Source organism: Stegostoma tigrinum, chromosome 19 (genome assembly GCF_030684315.1).
Source record: "Stegostoma tigrinum isolate sSteTig4 chromosome 19, sSteTig4.hap1, whole genome shotgun sequence".
NCBI classification, from domain to species: Eukaryota; Metazoa; Chordata; class Chondrichthyes; order Orectolobiformes; family Stegostomatidae; genus Stegostoma; species Stegostoma tigrinum.
The window spans coordinates 59,375,454-59,398,094 of NC_081372.1; the positions used below are offsets into that span (position 1 = coordinate 59,375,454).

Consider the following 22,641-nt stretch of genomic DNA (forward strand, 5'->3'; position numbering starts at 1 on the left):
GCTTTCTCTCTCCACTGACGCTGCCAGACCTGCTGAACTTTTCCTGCAGTTTCTGTTTTTGCTTCACATTTCCAGCATCTGCAGTTCTTTGGTTTATTTACAGTACTTTGTTTACTGCAGCATCTGCAGTATTTTGCTTTTATTTTATTGATAGATTTCTGTTAGTTGAGGGTACCAAGGGCTATGGATCAAAGGTGGGTAAATGGAGTTGACATGTGATCTAATTGAGTGCTACAGCAGAACTGAATGGCCTCATCCCATATCTCTGTACGACAACTGGGAAACCCAGCACCTTTCATTAAAAGTTAGTGTTCTGTAACAAAACGTCAGAGTCTTCCAAACACAACCTTTTTTTTTAATGGAGCTTGGTCAAATATGATTGTAGTTTGTTAAAAGAGGAGAGTCAAGAAATAGGCTGCAATGGTATCTGGAAAAATTCTAAATATTTGAGTCCTCTAAGCAGTACAGCTTAGTAATAACATATATTTGAACCACAGCATGACGCTCCCATTAAAACTGTTCACTGGATCAAAGCACCTAACTACAGTTGCGTAATGACAGGAAGCTGGGACAAGACATTGAAGGTATGAATGCACTGTTTGTGTTGATATTCAGCTTGTAGGTGTTGTCTGTTCTATTATACAGAGCAAGGGAGTATGTGATTTGACTGCTTTGACGTGTAGAAGCAAAATGTTATCCGTGAGATTGGGCTGTCATGACAAGTTGCCTTTAGAAGATGATGATGGGCTGTGTTCTTGAATTACTGCAGACAGTGTTGTAAAATCACTCTTAATGAGGCAGTTCTAGAATTTTGATTCGGCAGCAGTGAAGGAACAGCAATGAGCTGGGTTGGTATGTGACAGGGGGAAGTTGGAAACATTGGTGTTTCCATTATCCTGTTGCCCCTGTCCAGAAGCAGCAGCCTGCAAATATTATAGGCGGGCTTCTTTTGATTTTCTGTTTTAACAGTAACTGAGACTTGAGTGGAGTGGATACTGAAGACAGTTGTAAAAAGTTCAACTGTGAGGCCTTGCCTGAAATTGGCCAACTTAACATCTAGGGTAAAACAAGAAAACTGAAGAAGGGTCACCGGACCCGAAATGTTAACTCTGTTGTCTCCTTCACGGATGCTGCCAGACCTGCTGTGCTTTTCCAGCGACTTTGTTTTTGTTCCTGAGTTACAGCATCCGCCAGTTATTTTGGTTTATAAACTAGAAAACATTTGTGAAATAAATGTTTGGGAAACAGGCGGCAATGTTAAATTGATTTTGAGCTCCTATCTTTAGATGGTGAACAGTGCATAGTAGAGCAAGGATGTTAATTGCTTGTCTTGTATTTCAGTTCTGGGACACGCGTTCTCCAAATCCCATGCTGACGTTGCAACTGCCAGAGAGATGTTACTGTGCTGACGTGGTAGGTAGCTGTATTGTAACAACACCTTTGTAGGGTCTTGTTGGAACTGCCATGTAAGATCGCTGGTGATCGATCCATGAAGCAAACCAGAGTGCTACTCACTCGCCCTGACCCCACAAATTAATAATAATTTGTTTAACCTGGAATAATAGACTGAACAGGAACAAAATATTGGTAAACCATTGTTGATGTTGTATCTTCATATTCTTGCCTTGCAAACATGTGAAGTATTGGAAAATAGATGGGTTCATTGATTTATCAGCTATGACACAAACGTGCTTTCCATAGTCATAACCCATCTTCCTAACAGTCGGTATAATGGTTCATCCAAATAATAGATATGTTCATGGGAGCACATCTTGTAAGGAGATGTTGAGGGCAACACACTCTCCATTAACAGCCCACTGAATGACAAACCAGAATTCAATCGGACTGAGACAGGCCAACTGATCAGCTGTGAAGCTGCGTTGTATTGTGTCCAATTACCCTTGTTTCTAGGAACATGAATTTAAACTGTATTGGGGATGATATGCACCTTTATTGATTCCTACCTAGTTGTTAAGTAATTAGTTAATGAAACTAATTAACTAATTCCAGACATTCTTTCTGAAGTAGTGATATTTGGAAGCTAATGTAATCGAGGCTTTTTACAGAATTCTTCACTCATCATATGTGCCTTTAACAATGAGATGGAGCAATTAAAATCTGTATTTGTAGTTAATAAATTGGGAACATATTTCAAAAATTTGAGACTAATACATTTTTATGCGATAATTAATCTCTACTATGTATTATACAGGGTGCTGTTAGAATACCCAATTTCCATTCTGTATGATAGGAAAGCATTAGTGGATTGGGGCAGAGAAATATGTCACCACAATAGTTTTCTTTGTTTTAGCTTTGTTATGTTGTTCAAGTAAATGGTCATTCAAGATTCCTTATTTTTGCCATCACTCTCTTTTTAAATGACAGTTGTATCCAATGGCAGTGGTTGCCACTGCAGAGAGAGGACTGATAGTCTATCAGCTCGAGAACCAGCCTTCTGAATTCAAGAGGATAGACTCTCCTCTCAAGCATCAGGTACAATGCCGGCTGCAGCTGACTGCTGGATAAAGGGAACCATTCCAACAGCAGGAAACATGTCTTTCTATGATTAATGTAGACTGTTGCACAAGCCTACATATGGCCAGTGCTCCTGTTGCTGTTTTCAATAGCTTCTCTTTGTTATTCAGAGTTTCTGGTTTCTACAGTTCCCTCATGTTTATTTTTAGCCAATCATTGTTTCCAGTCAACCTGGACTCTCATCTATAATATCTGTCCCTTTTTGAAAAAAACATCAGAGGCAATTCAGTTAGAGTAATTTACCATATGTTTGAGTCTCTTGGATATCTTCAGTAAGTGTACCTGTGTAGTGCAATATAAATCCCCAGGGGAATAAATAAAAGAGTCAACCCTATGGTGATGATAATTGATTATCAAATAATTTGCTAAATTGGGCCATCTTCATCTGTGGACTTGGATGGCAAAACTTAAACATAGTATGTGACTCTGGGGAATCCACACCTATCCTGACCCAAATTGGAGCCCGTTTACTGGAGACAGATCAGGAGTTGGTTATACTTCCATTCCTTCCCTCAAAGCTTTTACGGTCCATCATTGTTACTATCCAGTGCAGGATGAGCTAATTAGGCCAAATGATTAGTCCAAATTGTCATGAAAATAATTGGATTGTTTATTTCTGAAGTATCTCTTGCTGTCATCTATTCCCAACACAAGTCACCAAGGTTTCTTCATTAGTATTTTTTAATGCCATAACCTCAAACCTGCACAAACAGACATCTGAGAATACTGCCAGTCCTCTCCCCCATTTCTCTCCCAAGTCTCTCACTTTCCTTCCTTAGAAATTTATTTTTTAAATCTATCAGGTGAAAGTTTGGAACTCCCTGTCTAATAGCACTTTAGGAGTAACTTCACCACAGGAACTATAGTGGTTCAGGTGGTACAGTGAATGATGGGGATTAAACAGACAGTGCCACTCCCTCCTGTGTCCATGATTGAAATAAATATAGTAGGTATGTAATCTATTGGATTCATATTGCAAAGATCACATCCTCAACTTCTTTCAAACCATCTTTCTCAGCATCGCTGTGTTGCCATCTTCAAAGATAAACAGAACAAGCCAACAGGATTTGCACTTGGAAGCATTGAGGGGCGAGTGGCCATTCATTATATAAACCCTCCCAACCCGTAAGTATTCCTGGTTTTTGGCCAGTTCCTCGTTTCTCTGATGTGATGCTTCAACAAACCGCTAAACAATGTTTTGTTTTAAATAGTGCAAAAGATAACTTCACTTTTAAATGCCACCGATCTAATGGAACAACCAATACGTCTGGGCCTCAGGATATTTACGCTGTGAGTACTGACGGTGAACATTTAGTCTAGCCATGTTATCAGTGTAATCATTAATTGTACACCTAATTTCCTACTACTTTTTTTCCCATGGATTTAGAATCGAGTAAGGAGCTTGGGAGTTGGGTCTGAAATACAAGCACTTAGTTTCCAGTCTATACAACCTGATTTCTCTCAACAGATTTCAGCACAGGAACTGGTCATCTGGTACATCATTCCCAGAGCTAGCTGCACACCAGATCTCATCTATTTCGTGTTTCCCTGCCATTGTAATGCATCCACAAACATGCCCTCTGATTGCACATATGCTCAACACGTGGATAGAGAAATAAAGTCAATGTGTCAGGTCAATGACGTTTCATCAAAATGCGGAAACAATCGGAGGTATAACAAATTTCAAGCAAGTATGGAGAAAAGCTGAAAGGAGAAGGTCTGTGATAGGATACAAGGCTGGAGAGCTTAAATGGTTGTAAGAGCAAGTTCACGGAGGTAATACATTGTCAGGAGACAGCAGAATTTGGGCACATGGTAATTTATTTCATGCATCCACCAGTACAATGCAGGGGGAGGCCAAAGACTAACCCAAATCTGGCAGTGACATGAGGGTTCAGTTACCCCCTTAATCGTCAGCTCAGATTGGAAGAAAATCAATGACAGTCTAATTTTAAAACAAGTGAATTGTCTTTTATACATTTTTCTTGTAACTTTAACATGGTGGCAGATACTCCCTCACTGTATACTTTTGGTTAATTAGTGCTGGGTTGTTCAACTGTGATTGGGTTTCCAGTACGTCACTATTCGTTTGTTGCTGTGATCTGAATGGGCCCTTTTGGTCTGTGAGAAACTGAGCCCTCTGTGACTACCTATGACCTTTTATCTCTCAACCAGGACTATAATGAGATAAGGGAGGTAATTAGTTTTTAAACCTTTCTTCTAATATTTTTAGTGATTTATATGTATATATCTTTCTGTAACACTTTGGAATCGGTATGATTGGCTTGAAGAATCTTAATTAAAACCTACTAGTAGTATTATGACTGATTTGATTAGAGAAATTTTAAGAGGAAACCACTAATTGATAGGAAATGTTCTTATCTTTAGGATAGGCAAAGAAAGCTGCACATCCAGTCTTACTGAGGAAACAGACAGCTATTGACCCCTGTATGAGAATACATTAAATAAGTGTTTCTCTCACTTCATAATTTCTGTTAAACATGTACCGTAAAGCTTGTTGGGGCTTTTGTCGACCATTTTTTGCTGTTCTGTCATGGGCATCCCTAACAATGACAAATGGCATAATGATTGTAAAGCAAACAGGTATGGTAATAAGTCAGAAGCAAGGTGCAAGCATTACAAGCACTGGCTGTCTGATAACAATGGGAACAGTGGTCAGGATCTGGAGCTGGATCTGTAAGTCTGTAAAGTTCATAAAGAAAAGAGGATGTACTGTTCCTTGAATCACTTCTCACATTCATTGGATCTATGTAGGAGGCCAAGGACAGGGCTAAGATTGATGGAGAGAATTAAAATGACAAGCTCTGCCTTCACTATTACTTACAACATAAAGCTAGCACCATCAAATCCTTGTTTCCCTCCTTTTAGCATTTAAAAAGAATAATTTCTTCTGTGACACTCTTGTTCACGTTTCAATTTCATCCAATGGCCTTTCCCCTTCCCACAGCATTGGCCTGTGTCAGCATGCAAATGCAACATCTGCCCTTTGACCTGCTCCATCCCCACTGTTCCTAGTCTCCAAATGCTGTTACCAGGTGAAAAAAACGTTATATTCCTTTCAGCATGGTACATTCTTGTTTGTTGCTCACAATCCAGTCTCCTGTACCCTGAAAGACCAAAGGAAGGTTTATTGCTAGCTTTGTGAACATCTCCACTGTTTCCACCAATGGTCAAGTGTAAGCCAGGGGAACATTTTGCCAGAGATAATGGGAACTGCAGATGCTAGAGAATCCAAGATAACAAAGTGTGAAGCTAGATGAACTCAGGAGCACAAAAGCTGACGCTTCGGGCCTAAACCCTTCTTCAGAGCTCTGATCAAGGGTCTAGGCCTGAAACATCAGCTTTTTGCTCCTGAGATGCTGCTTGGCCTGCTGTGTTCATCCAGCTTCACACTTTGTTATCTTGGAACATTTTGCCATACTCTTTTGATTAAGAGCTTTACAAGCTACCCAGACTCAACACTGGGTTCAACAATTTGAGATAATCATTACTCCCAATTTTTCGGGAGAATAGCTGTGAATCATGATTTAGCATTGTCACCTCCTCTAGACCCACTTTTTGTTTTATGTCCCCATTGTCATCCCGTTCTGCCTTGCATGATCATCACTTTTGTCATGTAATCTCTCCAGCTTCCACCTTATCACAGACTTTTCAACTCTCACCAGTCCTCTCCATTATCCCTGCATCTGTGCTTGTTAAAACCAGTTAATCTCTAACTTTTTCTTGTTTTTGTAAAAAGCCATCAATCTGAAATACTAAACCTGTTTCTCTGTTCATAAATGCGGTCTAACCTGCTGAGCTTTGCTAACGTTTTTATTTCCACTTTCCAGAATCCACAATATTTTGCTTTTGTGCAGCTTTGGGTTAATTACTGACAGGATTTTCCTTTTGATTCATATGATTGAATAACTGTTCCTTGAGTTTAAGACCCAAGGATAAATAATACCATAGCTTGATTTGCAATTTGAGGTGTATCTCTATGTTAATATAGAACAGGAGACCATGTTGGTGCTATTCTGATGCTGTAACTTACTCAAAAATTTGACAATGCACTGTACTGTTGCACTTGTAAGAGAGGCACATATGTTTGCATGTTGCTTCATAGCCGCTGCTCAGAAAGGTGGCAGCGTAACCCACAGCTGCAGGCCCAACTTAGCATTCTGAAAATGATGTTGTCCAGCAGGAATGTGCCAGTGCTAATCTGTGGTCACCAAAGCACTAATTTTAGACCTATTGACACATTCAGCGCAGGTAAGCAAACATGCATGTGGTCGTTTTAATAAGTTTCTGTCCATGTTCAGTAACCAAGGGCTTATAGCGTTACAATAGTAAAAATTCTGTCTTTTATCTTATGTTTTTACAATTAAGAAAAAGCACAAGATTGAAATACAGAAGGACAATTCATGCTTGTACAATGATACTTTTTATTTCTGATTTAGTAAATAAAAATTAACTACATATGCCTAACATCTCAAACAGCGTTGCTGTAAAATACTAGCTTAAGGTCCAAATTCATCTTTAATTTATTGTAGAAGCTGTTCATATTCAAGAAAACCTCAGTGCTGAATAGTGAGCAGCGATTTGTTAAAGAATGTGCTGCCCATTTCTCCAGCATGTCATTTAAAAATCTCCCCTATTTCCACTTCTCCCAGGTGAATGGAATTGCATTCCATCCTCTCCATGGCACACTGGCCACTGTAGGATCCGACGGCAGGTTCAGTTTTTGGGACAAAGATGCTCGCACTAAGCTCAAAACCTCAGAACAGCTTGACCAGCAAATAGCTGCCTGCTGCTTCAATAATAATGGAAACATCTTTGCCTATTCGTCAAGTTATGACTGGTCAAAGGTAAGTACAGGTGTCCTGCTGTCTGCATAGATACCTTAGTAATGGTCATAAATAATAGAACTTTTGGTCAGGCAAAAATCATGCCTTTAGTTTTCTTGGGACATCTGTGGCAAGAGCTGGTTCCAGGATGGAGTGTTATCCCCATCACCTGTGAAAAGAGCTAGCTCAGTTACGAGGCTGTCTTTCTGCTATGGTAGATGGGGGTACTCTCTTATAGCTATGAAAGAGCTAGCTGTTGTAGTGGGTGCGCTTTTAATAAAATTTACTTTCTGTAAGGAACACTTCCCTGCATTCTGTTGCCAAATTAATTCTAAATTGATCAATCAATCAATCTACACCTAATACTTGCTGGAAATAGATTTTTCTTCTCTACTAGTTTGTCTTCAGCTCCACTTTTTATTGTGGATTTTTTTGTTGTGATTAAATTCCGCAGTTATCGTGCACAGTGAAACATGCAAGCTATAGGTTTGAATGTTGGCAAGTTACATGTCTGTGGTTGGGAGTGACTCAGAAACTACATTGCTCTTATCTGATTCCAGAATATAGAGAGCAGAAGTTGCTGAACAGATGGGTCTCCTGTTCTTTATCCAACGAGGTTAATTCTGTTTCAGTCTGGGTTCAGCTAGCTCTGCATATATGAGGAAGCAAACCCAACACCAGTTACTCAACTGAAGAAATTGGCTGATGTATTGATGAAGCTTCACACAGCTTTCACTGTGTACTGTAGTGATCAATATCATGTGTCTTTGCCTAAGCATGTCAACCTGAATTCTGGCTGGCACTGAGTTGGAATACAGTGATTGACATATAACTTGATCCCTGCTGTGAGCAATGCGAACTGGACAACCACAGATGTGCCAAGCACCTGCACCTTGTAACCTACTCCCCCACCCACCCTCCAAAAAAAATTGAATTTCAATCCAAACTGCGAATAACATCATGAATTTCAAAAGTGGCATGCAGGCCCAAAACTCTTCTCAGCACATTTTGCATTTACAGAAGTTGGAGGCAATATCATGTCTGATTTAGTGTTTTTCATAATATTTAGTCAGAAGGATTTAGTCCAAACTGTGTCTTGATGTCGTTTTAGTCTTTCGTTAATCCCTGATTAGGACTAATTTTAAAAAAACAAGCCCATTATTTTCCATAATTTACTTCAATTTATACTTCAACTTGTGGTAGCATTATATTTTAATCTCATTAGTGCACAATATGGGAATAGATTGCTAGCTGAGGTCTTGAGTTGTTGCTTTGGAAGCACAGTGTGTGGTTGCACTGTTTAATGCTAAGATAGACTCAATTACATAGAGCATTATCCCCTTAAAAAATTCAAGTAATGCTCAGATAAGCCCTGTAGCATGTGGTGTGAAAAGACAAATCTGTGGACAGTTACTAGGGTTAATTGCATAACAGAATTTCCACAGGTGGACACATGTTTGCAAATCCCTGGCTTCTGTTGTTGATAAAGTGAGGGAAGAGGTTAAGATAATGTCGTAGCTGTGACCAGAGATTGTGCTTGTATTTTGACTTTGCTGTCACTAGAATTTAATTGGTCACAAAAACATTTGAGCATTTTTTTTCAGGGTCATGAATATTTCAACCCACAGAAGAAGAATTACATCTTCCTGCGTAATGCTGCAGAGGAGCTGAAACCCAGGAACAAGAAAGGGTGAGTACCACAGGTAGGCTTACTGCAGGCAGTGAGCTAATTCCTGATTATCCAGATGGAGGGGTGGAGTTACTGCCATGTCCAGTAGTGGGTGGAGTTAGTGTTCTGTCTGATTTGACGCATCCCTTGTGCCATGTTTATCTTTTCTGCAATTGTTGCACCAAAATGAGCAAAGAGACAAGTCAGCCAGGCCGCTGCTTATTGCCAGATTGAATACAAATCTGGAAAGCTACTTAAATTACTTGAGTTCATTCATCTAGATGTGAAACCTCTCAGTGCCCTCAAATTAAATCACGTCTTTAAGCCCATGAACATTTGGATTGTTTCCTACTTTGTTGTATTCAGATTTTGAGAATCAACAATTTTGGAAAATTTGTGCTACTGTTAGCTCATTGACAGTTAAATATTCAAAGTAACAAGGTCTGTTCGAATCGGCAACTTAAGATATTTGTTAGTCCATGGGAACATGAGTTTCAGTATCCTTGGTACATGTGACTGATAATCCTTGACATTATGACAACATTTAACTGAGTGTGGCAAGTTTTAATTCGGTGGGAATTGGGGATATTGGGAGAGAGAATCTTCACTCTCGTACCTAGCACAAAGGAAAATGGTTGCGATGCTCGATGCCTGAGATATTATTACAGCAGTTTTTCGGGGCTGTGTCCTGGACAATGAAACAGTCCATATCCACATGAAGTAAGATGTGAACATCCAGACTTGGGCTAATTTGGTGGCAAGTAACATTTGTGCCATCAGATGACAGGTAGTGAGAGTCTAAACCATGTCCCCTTGATTCTTGTTGTTAAATCCCTTACTATATGGGGACTGTCATTGACTGGTAAATGAACTGCACCAGCCACAGTAATATAAGAATAGTGAGTTACTCACCTCTGAACCTCCAAAGCCATTTCACTACCATGAGGCACCAGTCAGAAATGTCATGGAATATCCTCAACTCATGTGGATGAGCATAGCTTCGATAATACTTGAAGAACTCTTGCCATCCAGGAAAAAGAGTACATTTCATCAGCATCCCATTACCATCTTAAATATTCACTCCCTCCCACTGGCAGAAATGCAGTGGCAGCACTGTGTGCAACCTGCAAATACACTAGAGCAATTTGTCAACTCTCCTACAACAGCACTTCCTAAACCAAACATCTCTACCATGTAGAAACACAAGGGCAGCAAATACATGGGAACACCACACCAGCAAGTTTCCCTCCAAGCCACACACTATCCAAACTTGGAATATTTCTTCACTGTTGCTGGATCCGACTACTGGAATTCCCTACCTAACAGTAGTATGGTGCATCTACATCACGTGGGCCGCAATGATTTAAGCAGTGGCTCACCACCTCACCAGTTATCCAATGGGAGCCATTGGAAATGATCAATAAATGCTGGCCATGCGTAAGATGGTGCTATTCTATGAATGAAGATTTCAGATATAAGCACTTGCATGTATACGTTTTTTTATTTATCCATGTTAGCGTCACCGGCTAGGCCAGCATTTGTTGCTCATCTCTAATTGATCAAAGGCAATTAAGAGTTAACCACATTGACTGGGTATGGAGTCACATGTTGGCCAGAACAGGTAAAGATGGCAAATTTATTTCCCTAAAGTCAGAAATCACATGACACCGGGTTACAGTCCACCAGATTGATTTGAAATCACAAGCTTTTGGGGCATTTCACCTGATGAAGGAGCAGTGCTCCAAAAGCTTGTGATTTCAAATAAGCCTGTTGGATGAGAACCTGGTGTTGTGTGATTTCTGACTTATCCAACACCGGCATCTCTATGTCATGTGTTCACTAAAAGAGATTAGTGAACCAGATGAGTCTTTCCAACAATTAACAATGGTTCACAACTGCCAATAGACTCTTAGTTTGATTTTTTTTTAAAATCTGGAATTTCGATTCTACCATTTGCCATAGCAGGATATGAACTTAGATCCCCAGAATGTTACCAGGGTCTCCAGATTTATAGTCTAGCGATAAGGCCACTCCTCCCCTCCTACATTTCAGTTATCCTAGGGCATTTTAGAAATACTTTATTCAATGCATTTTTGAACTGTAGTCACTGCTGCAATGTAGGGAAACATTCAGTTTGTGTACAGGTCCCTTAAACAGTAATGGGGTAAAGACCAGATAACATGATGTTGGTCGGAAGATAATTATTGACATGGATATGAGGAGAAATCCTGCTCCTGTTCAGAATAGCTTGAGATACTTTATGCCCCCAGAAAGGGTAGAGATGATCTTGGGGTTTTCAGGGACCAGTGGACCCTGCAGGGGCTGCAGTGTATCATCCCCCAGTAACACTTTTCATTTTTAGAATTGTAGTGTGGAAAAGGCCATTTGGCCCATCAAATCTCCACCAACCCTCTGAAGAGCACCCTTCCCAATATTCAAAGCTCTGCATTTACTGTGGTTAATTCACCTAATGTGCACATTCTTGGACACGTGTGTTCATCACATTCCTGTGATGAACCTCTGTAGCTTAGCCAAATAAAAAAGCCCGGAGAACTGCAGACGCTGGAAGTCAGAAACAAAAATTGAAATTGCTGGAAAACATTGGCAGTTTTGAAGAAGAGTCCCTGGACCCAAAACATTAATTCTGTTTGTCTCTGCATAGATGCTGCCAGACCTTCTGAGATTTTTCCAGCAATTTGTGGTTTGGGCCTTATATCCTAGCACTGGGTCCAACGTGCATTGGTAGAATATGGATTTGTATTTGTGCTGAGATGCTGCTTTCAGTTCTAATGATTTGCATGTGGAATGGTCTCCAATCCTTGGTGTAAAACTTATGGTACAAGCATTTAATGAAACTGGGACTGTTCTCAAGAATTGATATTTCTTGCCTATTTTACTTCAATTGTTTTGTAAATGTTTTTCCTGGGACAGTAAATGCATGCCCTCATCCGAGTAAACTGACATGAAACGTTAGACATTACTGATGTGAAGGAATTCAAGATGTGAACCCAGAATATTCATTTCATGACTGCATTAGGGTTTCCTGCTGCATTTCATCTGTGATACTGACACGTGCACACAAGAAAGGGCCTGGGTCTAACTTCTTCCGTATCAGTGGCCTGGTCTTGGTGGTAGTGTTAGCAATGAGGTTGAAACACTGCAGTTAACACTGCAGCTAGGGCCTGGGAGAGGGGATTGCAATTAGCATTCACCAGAGCTTGGGCTCATTGGCTAAATAATTAGTCAATCTGAACGGTCAGTGTCCAAAGCAGCCAACCTGGAGCATAGCTCATCCTGATCAAAAGAATAATCGATAATGATTGCTATTGTTCCAAACAATGGTTTCATCAGACAAGTAGAACACACCAGATTCCCAGTTCTTCCTTTCTTACGTAGCTTGTTGAATGGTTCTGTTTCTGCGCAGGAATTGTAAGATTCTGTCGACTTCACGTCTGGCTGGAGCGCAAGGCGCGTAGTGTCTCTACATTATTTCTACCCCATGAGGCCCTTCCAAACAGCCTCTGCTGGTGATAGGAGCTTTCCCCAGCCCTTTTCCTCAACTGTAGCTTTCCCTATGACAATCAGGGATAGGAAGTAGGACTTGCCACCTCCACAGCTCCTGAACACCACCTCCAGTGATGTTAATCTCCATACTTGCCAAACCGAACCAATAAATAAGCCACACACACCCAGTGCCACACAGAGACTCAGTGCAGCATCAAGTAAATTTCAAATACCCCTAGTCTGGAAGAGCATAATGCTAACATGCAGTCTTCATTTTAGACCAATATGATACTTGTTTGTTAATTATTGTAGATGGAGACGGAATGTGTCAGTTTTCAATTACCATATGGTTAATGTAGCTTCGTTATTATAGTAGTGGTCTGGTAACCCTGAACTAATGAGCTTAAATCTATCACCCTTAGTTTGCAAAATGGCATTCAATAAATCTGGCTGTTTGTGGACTAAAATACAGTAATTGACACAAATGCTGCTGATTTGCTGGAAAAACTCCTTCAGTACAATCTGGCACTTTACTGGCCTACATGTGACCTAGTCCAACATTCTTAATGGAGTCAAGCAACTCAGGGATGGGCAGTGACTGCTATATTACCATAAACAAGCAAAAGAAATGCAACATCTCACAGAATGTTACTCAACAGCCTTTACAGACAATGCTGATACACAAATCATAGACGTGTAATGTTTGGAAGTCTATCATAAGACATAAGTGGAAGCAGAAAACCTGCTGGTCATGATCAAAGGTGCCCTGTGCTTTAAATTACAAGGTGACATTGGACACATGTTGTGTCATGCTCCAGTTGCTACTTAAGGAGGAATTGATGTATTATTGGAAGGAATGGAGACATAGACCTGGATTTTGCCATTTTTTGTGCACCCCACCATCAGGATTGGGTAGTCAGGACCTTAAAATAAAAATCTACCCAAGTATCAGGCCAAGAAAACAACCCACTTCAGGCCCTGGCTTTTGTGTGATATGAGCCTGGAGTAGGCAAATGTGAGCTTGGTGTTATTTAAACCCAGCCCCGATGGATCTGTCTCTGTTTCTCTTCTTTGGTGAGCAGGACAGGGGGCCTAGTCTGTTTCTCCCACCGTTTTTCTTTAGGAAATCCATGGTCTCAGGCAGGAGCTGAGAGATTTTTGCTGAAAGTGGGAGGGAGAGGCTCAAGAACTCCTGTGCTTTTTGAAGTGTTGGAAATAAGAGGTATTTTTACTCCAGAGATAGTAGGAACTGCCGATGCTGGAGAATCTGAGATAACAAGGTGTGTAGAGCTGGATGAACACAGCAGGCCAAGCAGAATCAGAGGAGCAGGAAAGCTGATGTTTCAGGCCTAGACCCTTCCTCAGAAGTATTTTTACTTCAATGGAAATGTTTGGCACATCAGTCAGCATCTGTATAGAGAGAAACCAGGGTCATCTGTCACTTTGTCAGAATTGGGAATTGATGTCTTTGGGCCTTCCCCTGATGTGTATGTTGGTTAGGTTCAACTAGGATTACCCACCCAGGCTGCTGTGTAGTAGTTACACAGTTAACTGCACATAGAATCTTGTCACCTTAAGAATCAACATTTGTTTTTATTCATTCACGGGATGACAGTGAAGCTGGTTAGGCCAGAGATAATAGCACTAGGTCATTACCTGTATGCCTTCAAGTGAAGGCAAATACATGTCTAGATAGTTCCCTGTGATAGTTGTAGTGGCCGGACAACTGAAATTAATGTGGTTAAATCCATCATCTTTAATCTGTGAAATAGGAGTCAAATAACCTGGCTGCTTGTGGACTAGTACTACAGTTCTCATTAGATCTGCTAACTCTTCCCAGCCTCGATTATTCCCCCTGCGCCATCTCCAAACATCGAAAGTGAGTCACCATTTTAACAGTTTGATTTCTTTTCTTCAAAAGACGTGCAGTTGGTGATATCCGTTCTTGAGTTGAAGAATGCACAGTAAGTATGCTGTACCATCTTTCTGTGCCACAGAACTAGACACGGCTCTGATCTCCCACCTGGCACAGCCACCATTGGCCCAGCACCTCCTTGGTCTTACTTTGAGTCACCTGTGGGTCTTTTGAGCAAGTTCTCCAGGGGTTTCACAGCTGTCTGTCTTTACTGGTGTTGGAGATACCTAATAGTGTCAATATTACGATGGCCAAGTCCACTTCACACCTGGCACGGTAAAAATTCAAAGCACCTTTTACTGCACCCATCATTTTTTCCCAATTTAAAACAGCTAACTCCTCTTTAGAGACTGTTTTCCACCTCTTTACTATCCATGAGCAATTTAAGTGAAGCCACTTGTAAGAAATACTCATAAGAAAAGACAGACTTGCATCAATATAGTAACTTTCATAACAACCTGCTGTATATCTAATAAGTGACTGTTGAAACATCATTACTAATGTGATGCAGGAAATGTGAAAGACACAGCAATAGAAGAAAATGCTAGTGGATTGACCTGAAGTAAAGTGTGGGAGGAAGTCTGTGAGAAACGTAAACCTGTTAGGCCGAGTGGAGTCTTCCTGTGCTGTACATTCTTCAATGTTACTGGACATGTTCATTCAAAAATTACAGGGAGATTGGGAAAATGCCATCCATATGCAGCTGGACAATGTCAGACTTGCATTGGACATTTCAATACAACAAGAGATTATCAGAGTGAAGCTCTTTTTTGTATTTCTCCCACTCCATTGAATTCAATCTTCTTCAGAGATTAAGGAAAATTTCTATGTAACCTTGACAAAGTTTAGAAGTGTATGCAGAACAGATTCACCCCTCTTAATATTGACTGTAATCAATGCTACCCCTAGCCTTGAAGAGCATAATGCTGACATGCAGTGTTCATTTTAGTTCAGCAAGAGAGGTTTGTCCCCAAAGGTTGGGGAAAAGGATCAGCTAATGGCTTGGTCTAATACTGTTGTTTTCATTTTCTCCTTTTTCAGGATTTGAACATGCAATTTTGGTGATTTTTTTTTGAAACCACTTCAGAGACAGAGCCATCAGAGAAAGACATTTTAACTCGTGGAGCCATAGCTACAGCTGCTGCCTTGATCTGTGTTGCTCTTGCTGTTTTCTTGGACCACACAGCATGCCTTGTATCAGATTATCCTGTTTCGTATATTTTCCCATAATAAAGTTTTCATTTAATTATTTTGGTTGTTTTTAAAATGTGAAAGACAGCAGGAAAGAAAATTCAGCTGTGCCTCAATATATTGCCACGACAGTGCCAACACTAGAGCAACAGCAGGTGTGCCCTCACACAGGTAACAGGGGCTAAGGATAACTGCTGCTGTGTTGTTTTCATAATCCAAAATCAGGATGATCATGCTTGTTAATTAAATGAGATAAAAGATCCAGACAACCTAGAGTTACATTTTACTTGCGAGGTTGGCACAATGGCAAACTTGCACCTTTAAAAGCTTTTTTCTATGGTTCGAATTAAAGCATTCAGTATGAAAGGGTGGAGCCTAGAATGTACAGATTTCATGACGAGGCATCCTAGCTGATTCTAGTCACCTGATCTTACAAGGTACAGATAAAATGTATGGGCATGTGGCCATGTTGATTCACTCATTCAAAATGTCTTTAAAGCCTTCCACTACAGCACCAAGTTGCTGTATGCATGGTCATAGAATCCTCCAGCACAGAAACAGACCCTTCAGTCCAGCCAGTCAATGCCCAACATAATCCCAAATTAAACTAGTCCCACCTGCCTGCTCCTGGCTCATATCCCTCCAAAAAACTTGAAGTAGCAAGAGGTAATGGTAGTGATGCGATGATGCAATTGTAACTTTGATGTTTCGCTGACGCCGAGTTGCCACATATTGTGATGCAGATGTCTCGTGGAACTGTGGTGAAATTTAATCAACTTTTCCTCATGTTTCTAAAAATACTCAAGTTTGGTCCACTGCTGAAGTTTTGCTTTTTGCTAACTTGGTGTCTTCTGCGCTAACGTAAATTTGACCATTGTTTCATATGCAGTGTATTTCTCTGCTTATGTACTGCAGGAACACTCAATGAGCTGCAAATGTGGATTTAGGGAAGAGGCACTTTGGTAGTTTAAGTGAGGGCAGTTATGTTGTCTTGGAACTAATGCAAATGAGATGAGAGCATTGCAGAGAACACGCAGAGCTTGTTGCTTTCAGTTACAAGACAATAAACAGTGATTCATCATGACAGTCAAATACCAAGAATATTGTTTGTTTAGCTGCCAAACACTTTGCAAATAACACAGGACCTCTGGATGAGAAAAAGAAATTCATTTGTTTTGTATCTTTCACATCATGGGAATATCCCAAAATGCTTTTATCATCAATTGAATACTTTTAAAAGGTTGTCATTGTTTAATGTAGGAGGTGGTGCAGCAAGTTTGCATGCAGCAAAGACCCAGCTCCAGTAACCAGATAATGATTGCATTTATTTTCCACTCAAGATTGGTGGTTTGGGGGAAAATAGTATCGGCCGGGCACTACAGAGAATGTCCCCACGCTTCATTGAAAGGTAGCCCAAGATCTTTTATATCTGCCTGCCCTATCAGGTAGGAGCTTTGTTTAATATCTGAAAGATGACATCTCCAGCAATGATAGTTTGCAGCTCTCACTATATTATCTCAGACTATCCCTGCTGTACCTTAGACTTCACAGCGACATGTCCCAATACAGCAAGATGCTCACACTGGAAGAGCAGTGTTTCTAATGGCTGAAAGATTAATGAGTAAGGGCACAATATTAGGATTGACAAATTAACCAGATGTATGAGAGAAAACCCTTTAGGCTAGGATTTGGAATGCACAATACGTGAAGGGGAAAAACATGACAAAGGTTTGGGAATGTCAAGGGGAATAGGTTAACTGGATTGCTGTCCAAAATAGCAAGCATTGATTTGATGGGCTAAATGGCCTCCATCAGTGTTGTTCAACGTGATGATGGTAAGGTGCCTGTTAAAGGAATGACACTAGGTGGCAACCTAACATAGAATTTGCCATTTGATAAGATTCAGTTAAAACTGCAAATGTGTAAATATGCATCATTAATTACATCTGAGAGAAACCATTGACATAGGCGCACGCCACATCTGAATTGAAGTTCAAAGAGAAATATTGAATAAAATTATTTGCACAGCAGAGTTTTTATGGAGTTGCTGCACTTACATATAACATGAGTGCTCTGGGGGGAAAATAAGCATTACTGCTGTGTAGCAGCAGTTTGGGGGTCACAAAAAATTTAAAAAGACATATCTAGGGGATTTAAAATCTCCTAAGTTCAGGGGACTGACTGTGAGCTGCCTGGTCACAGCCAGTGCCCTGAAAAAAAAGGATAAAAGTTTAAAGATACAGAGCCAATTTAGGAATCCTCAGGCAAAAGAACTGCCTTCTATGCCTTACAGGCTCCCAACTTTCCTCTAGTTCCAACAATTCTCTTCACAATCATGTTATTTTCCAAAAATATGTCTTTTGCATTAACTGCAGGAAAATAATCATTCGCAGCCTTTAATAACAGAACTCAACCGGGAGCTGCGAAGCAGAGCTGCAAGGAAAGAGGATGGGTCAACAGAAAGGAAGCAGAGATTGAGAGAAACAGAGCACTTTTGGACTATAATTAGTAGACTGCCACCAGATTTGAGGCCTTGATTATTTTCTAGTCTATTTAAATGTCTTCAACAGAGACTAATATATTTCAGCTGGCTGCCAATCCAAACTAATTAGGAATGTAAGTTGTGAGGAGGAAGCAGAAATATTTGCCTTAGATGCGACACAGTAAAGATTCACAGGATTGGTCTCTGGGACAAGTGAGTTTTCCTGTGATGAGGAAGCTGAATAAACTGGGCCCATATTCTCTAGTGTTTTGAGAACGAGAGGTCATCTTATTGAAGCTTGGAGGATCATAAAGTGACGTGAGGGGGACACTCAAGATTAGGCTTACCATTAAGGACTGAGATAAAGAGAAATTTCTTATCTAAAGGCTTATCCCCAGAGGCTTATGAGTGCTGTGCCATTGAACATACAGCTGAGACAGACAGATCTTTAATTTTACACAGACTTGAGGGATACAGGGTGTGGGCAGAAAATGGAACCGAAGTAAATCAGTCTTAAGAACATAAGAAATAGGAGCAGGCATAGGCCATTTTGTCCCTTGAGCCTGATCTCTTCGTAGACTCAGCTCCACTTATACACCCGCACTCCATCACCCTTAATTCTGTCACTGTTCAAAAATCTATCTATCTTTGCCTTAAAATCATTCAACAAGATAGCCTCAACTGCTTCACTGCACAGGGAAGTCCGCAGATTCACAACCCTTTGAGTGAATAAGTTCCTCCTAAATTTGCTGCCCTTTAGTTTGAGGCTATGCCCCCTATTTCTAGTTTCACATGCCAGTCGTAATCATATTGATTGACAGAACAAGTTGGAGCAGGCTAGTGATATACTCTCATTTTCTAGAAGAGGAGTAAGATTCTTAAATTTCTCCTTTAGAGTTGTGTAGGTTGGCCATTAGTTATGCTCGTTCCCACTAGAGGAACGGTGGCTCAGTGGTTAGCACTGCTGCCTTGCAACAGCAGGGACCGTGGTTCAATTCTAGCCTCGGGTGACTATCTGTGTGGAGTTTGCGTTTTCCACATGTCTGCATGGGTTTGCTCTGGTTTCTTGCTACAGTCCAAAGCTGTGCAGGTTAGGTAGATTGGACATGCTAAATTACCTGTAGTGTCCAGGAATGTGTGGGTTAGCTATGGGAAATGCAAATACAGGGTTACAGGGATAGCTTGGGTGAGTGAGTGAGTCTGGATGGGATGCTTATCAGAGAGTTGGTGTGGATTTGTTGGGCTGAATCATCTGTGCCCACACTGCAGGGATTCTAAGGTAGCATTCTCTGTATCAAAGTTGTCCAGAATGTTACAAATCTCTCTTAGTTTACCCATCAATGTATTTCAAGGGAGAGAAGACCCAGTTTGCTAATCCTTTTGGTGGTGTGTATACCTACATGTTTCTGACATCATCTTTGGTAAGTCTCCGCACCATGTAGTGAGTCTCCTATATTGTTTCTATAAAATAGTGGCCAGAACTGAAGACATTTTTCTAATTGTGGACTAACCAAGGCTTGACATAGATTTAGCATAATTATTTTATTTTCCAATTCTATGCCTCTTGAAATGAAGCATTGCGTTTTACTTTAAAGGGCTTGCTAATTTTTGGTGCAACTTCTAGTGATTTGTACTCTAAGATCCCTTTGATCCTCTTCTCCCACTAACATTCCAAGCATTCAGTGTCCTTATTTTCCCTACCAAACATACTACCTCTGTTTATCTTTTTTGAACTTCATTTCCTAATTATATGGTCATTCTGTAAATGCATTAATATTCTTTTGTGAATTTTGCAGCCTTCTATCCACCTCAATTGGTATCATCTGCAAATTTAGAAATGATGGTTCTAGATTCCAAATTCCAGAAGGTGAATGAGCATTAGCAGTGACCGTCACACTGATCTTTGGAGAGCTCATCTTTCCCCAATGCCTTGCATCCAGGAATATCCATGACCAATGCTTTGAGCCCAGTCACCATTATTGCCACATCATATCCTGCTACTGCATTTCCCTTGGAATCTGACCTCCCAAAATGCTCTTGATGCACACATTACCATGACCTCTACCATGGATCCTGAGTCCACCCCTGCTGGAACAGGCACCAAATCCTGAAGTGTTGGCACCTACCTGATCCTACTCAGACCATCCAGCCAATGAACCACTCTCAGCCTCCTTGGAGTCTAGGTTACCATGGCAAATACACTTCACATGTTCACTGCAGCCTGTGGATAGTAATGGCAGACGCTCCCAAGTTATTTCCATCACATCCTGACCAGGAATCTCCCACTCTTTACCACCTGCTGTCGGTGTGTGTTGGAGAATTCACAAGTTGATACTCAACCTGCTTGCATTGTGAATGCTTCTTTCTTTGCCATGTAATCCTGGCGTGGGCCAGAAATGCCTGGCTCAGAGGCAGGGACAATACTCACTGTGTCACAAGACCCCGCTTTTCATTATTAATTCAAGCAATGTAGAATCTCTGATAATAAAATGTGAGGCTGGATGAACACAGCAGGCCCAGCAGCATCCCAGGAGCACAAAAGCTGACGTTTCGGGCTACACCCTTCATCAGAGAGGGGGATAGGGTGAGGGTTCTGGAATAAATAGGGAGAGAGGGGGAGGCGGACTGAAGATGGAGAGAAAAGAAGATAGGTGGAGAGGAGGGTATAGGTGGGGAGGTAGGGAGGGGATAGGTCAGTCCAGGGAAGACGGACAGGTCAAGGAGGTAGGATGAGGTTAGTACGTAGGAGATGGAGGTGCGGCTTGGGGTGGGAGGAAGGGATGGGTGAGAGGAAGAACAGGTTAGGGAGGCCGAGACAGGTTGGACTGGTTTTGGGATGCAGTGGGTAGAGGGAAAGAGCTGGGCTGGTTGTGTGGTGCAGTGGGGGGAGGGGACGAACTGGGCTGGTTTTGGGATGCGGTGGGGGAGGGGGAGATTTTGAAGGTGGTGAAGTCCACATTGATACCATTGGGCTGCAGGGTTCCCAAGCGGAATAGAATCTCTGTAGAATCTCTGACTGGCCAGTATATATTGCCTGTCCCTAAATGCCCAGAAGAGTCTGTTAACCACATTGCTGTGGGTCTGGAATAGGCCGGACCGGGTAAGAATGGCAGTTTCCTTCCCTAATGGACATTAGGAGTGGTATTTTTCTGACAATAAGCAATGAATTCATGGTCATTGGACTCTTAATTCCAGATTTTTACTGAATTCAATTTGCATCAACTGCTATGATGGTATTCAAATCCAGGTCCCCAGAACATTACCTGAGTGTCTGGATTAACAGTCCAGTAATAATACCACTAAGCCATCACCTCCCCCTTAGCTCTGCTTTTTGTGTACAGGACATACCTGGGCAATGTTCCAAATTGTTGAGTTGATGCCAGTGTTGTAACTATGTTTGAACAGCTTGGCTAGGGGTGCAGCAAGTTCTGGAGGAGAATCTACTGTACCGTTGCCAGAATGTTGTCAGCACCCATTCACTTTTGTCATGATCCAAGCTAAACAAGTCAGATCCCAGACTGCAACCTAGTTTCATGGATCATATTTTGTTTGTTTGGTTTTTAATGAGGTGCTCTCTTGCAAAAGCACAAACAAGTAATGCTGCCAGTTTGGATTTAACAATAAAATAGAGATTTATTGAGTAAAAGACGTGAAGATAAAACAGAATAAACCAACTTGTTTACATATAACACAAGTGCAAGTATTTCTAAACACATTATGGAAATATAACCCCATTAATCCTAAAAGCCCCCTTTTAGAATACTCACACTAGAGAGAATTTCTCTCTCTATTACCTCCAAAGGGTTTAACATAACTGGTTTCACCTCTGAGTGTTGACAAACTGCTAACCTCTTTCTGGAATCTTCATACCACTCAGCTTAAACTTTCTTAGCTTCAAAGAAGCCCTTCTGGGTTTTACAAACCCTTCTAATGTGGATCGTCTACTAAAATCTTTACACTGAGGTAACCTATTTTTATCAATTTTAATGAGAGTTGGAGGCAGAGGAGATTGCAGTCGCTGTCATTAAGCAGAAGGTGCTGGGGAAACTGAGTTCTCTGAAGGTGGATAAATCAGATGGACTACACCTCAGAGTTCTGAAGGAAATAGCTGAAGAGATTGTAGACGCATTGCTGCTGATCTTTCAGGAATCATTGGAACCAGGGAGGGTGCCAGAGGTCTGGAAAATGCCTAATGTAATATTGCTGTTTAAGAAAAGAGGGAGGCAGAAAACAGGAAACTATAGTCCAATTAGCTTGACCCTGGTCTTGATAAGGTTTTAGACTCCATTATTCGGAATGAGATTATGGAGAACATGGAAAAATCGGACTGAGTCAGCATAGCTTCATCAAGGGAGGTCGTGCCTGACAAATCTGTTAGAATTCTTTGAGCAAGTGACGAGCAAGTTAGGTAAAGGTGAGCCAGTGGATGTGGTCTATTTAAATTTCCAAGGTGCTGCACAAGAGGTTGCTAAATAAGATAAGACCCCATGATGGCGCT

At 41.0% G+C, this 22,641-nt stretch overlaps 1 protein-coding gene across 3 annotated transcripts in view; it reads left to right on the forward strand.

The window, feature by feature from the left end:
• The window catches only part of rae1 (ribonucleic acid export 1), a 40,097-nt gene extending 24,377 nt beyond the window's left edge, over nucleotides 1-15,720 (forward strand). For all 3 annotated transcript variants that reach the window (XM_059652878.1, XM_059652877.1, XM_059652879.1), the window contains exons 6-13: nucleotides 498-584; nucleotides 1,342-1,413; nucleotides 2,386-2,493; nucleotides 3,554-3,660; nucleotides 3,747-3,825; nucleotides 7,209-7,403; nucleotides 8,987-9,072; nucleotides 15,512-15,720. In XM_059652878.1, the coding sequence (XP_059508861.1) occupies nucleotides 498-584; nucleotides 1,342-1,413; nucleotides 2,386-2,493; nucleotides 3,554-3,660; nucleotides 3,747-3,825; nucleotides 7,209-7,403; nucleotides 8,987-9,072; nucleotides 15,512-15,518 (741 nt within the window). In that variant the 3' untranslated portion in view covers nucleotides 15,519-15,720. The remainder of the gene's footprint in view (nucleotides 1-497; nucleotides 585-1,341; nucleotides 1,414-2,385; nucleotides 2,494-3,553; nucleotides 3,661-3,746; nucleotides 3,826-7,208; nucleotides 7,404-8,986; nucleotides 9,073-15,511) is intronic.
• Nucleotides 15,721-22,641: the final 6,921 nt, after the last annotated feature.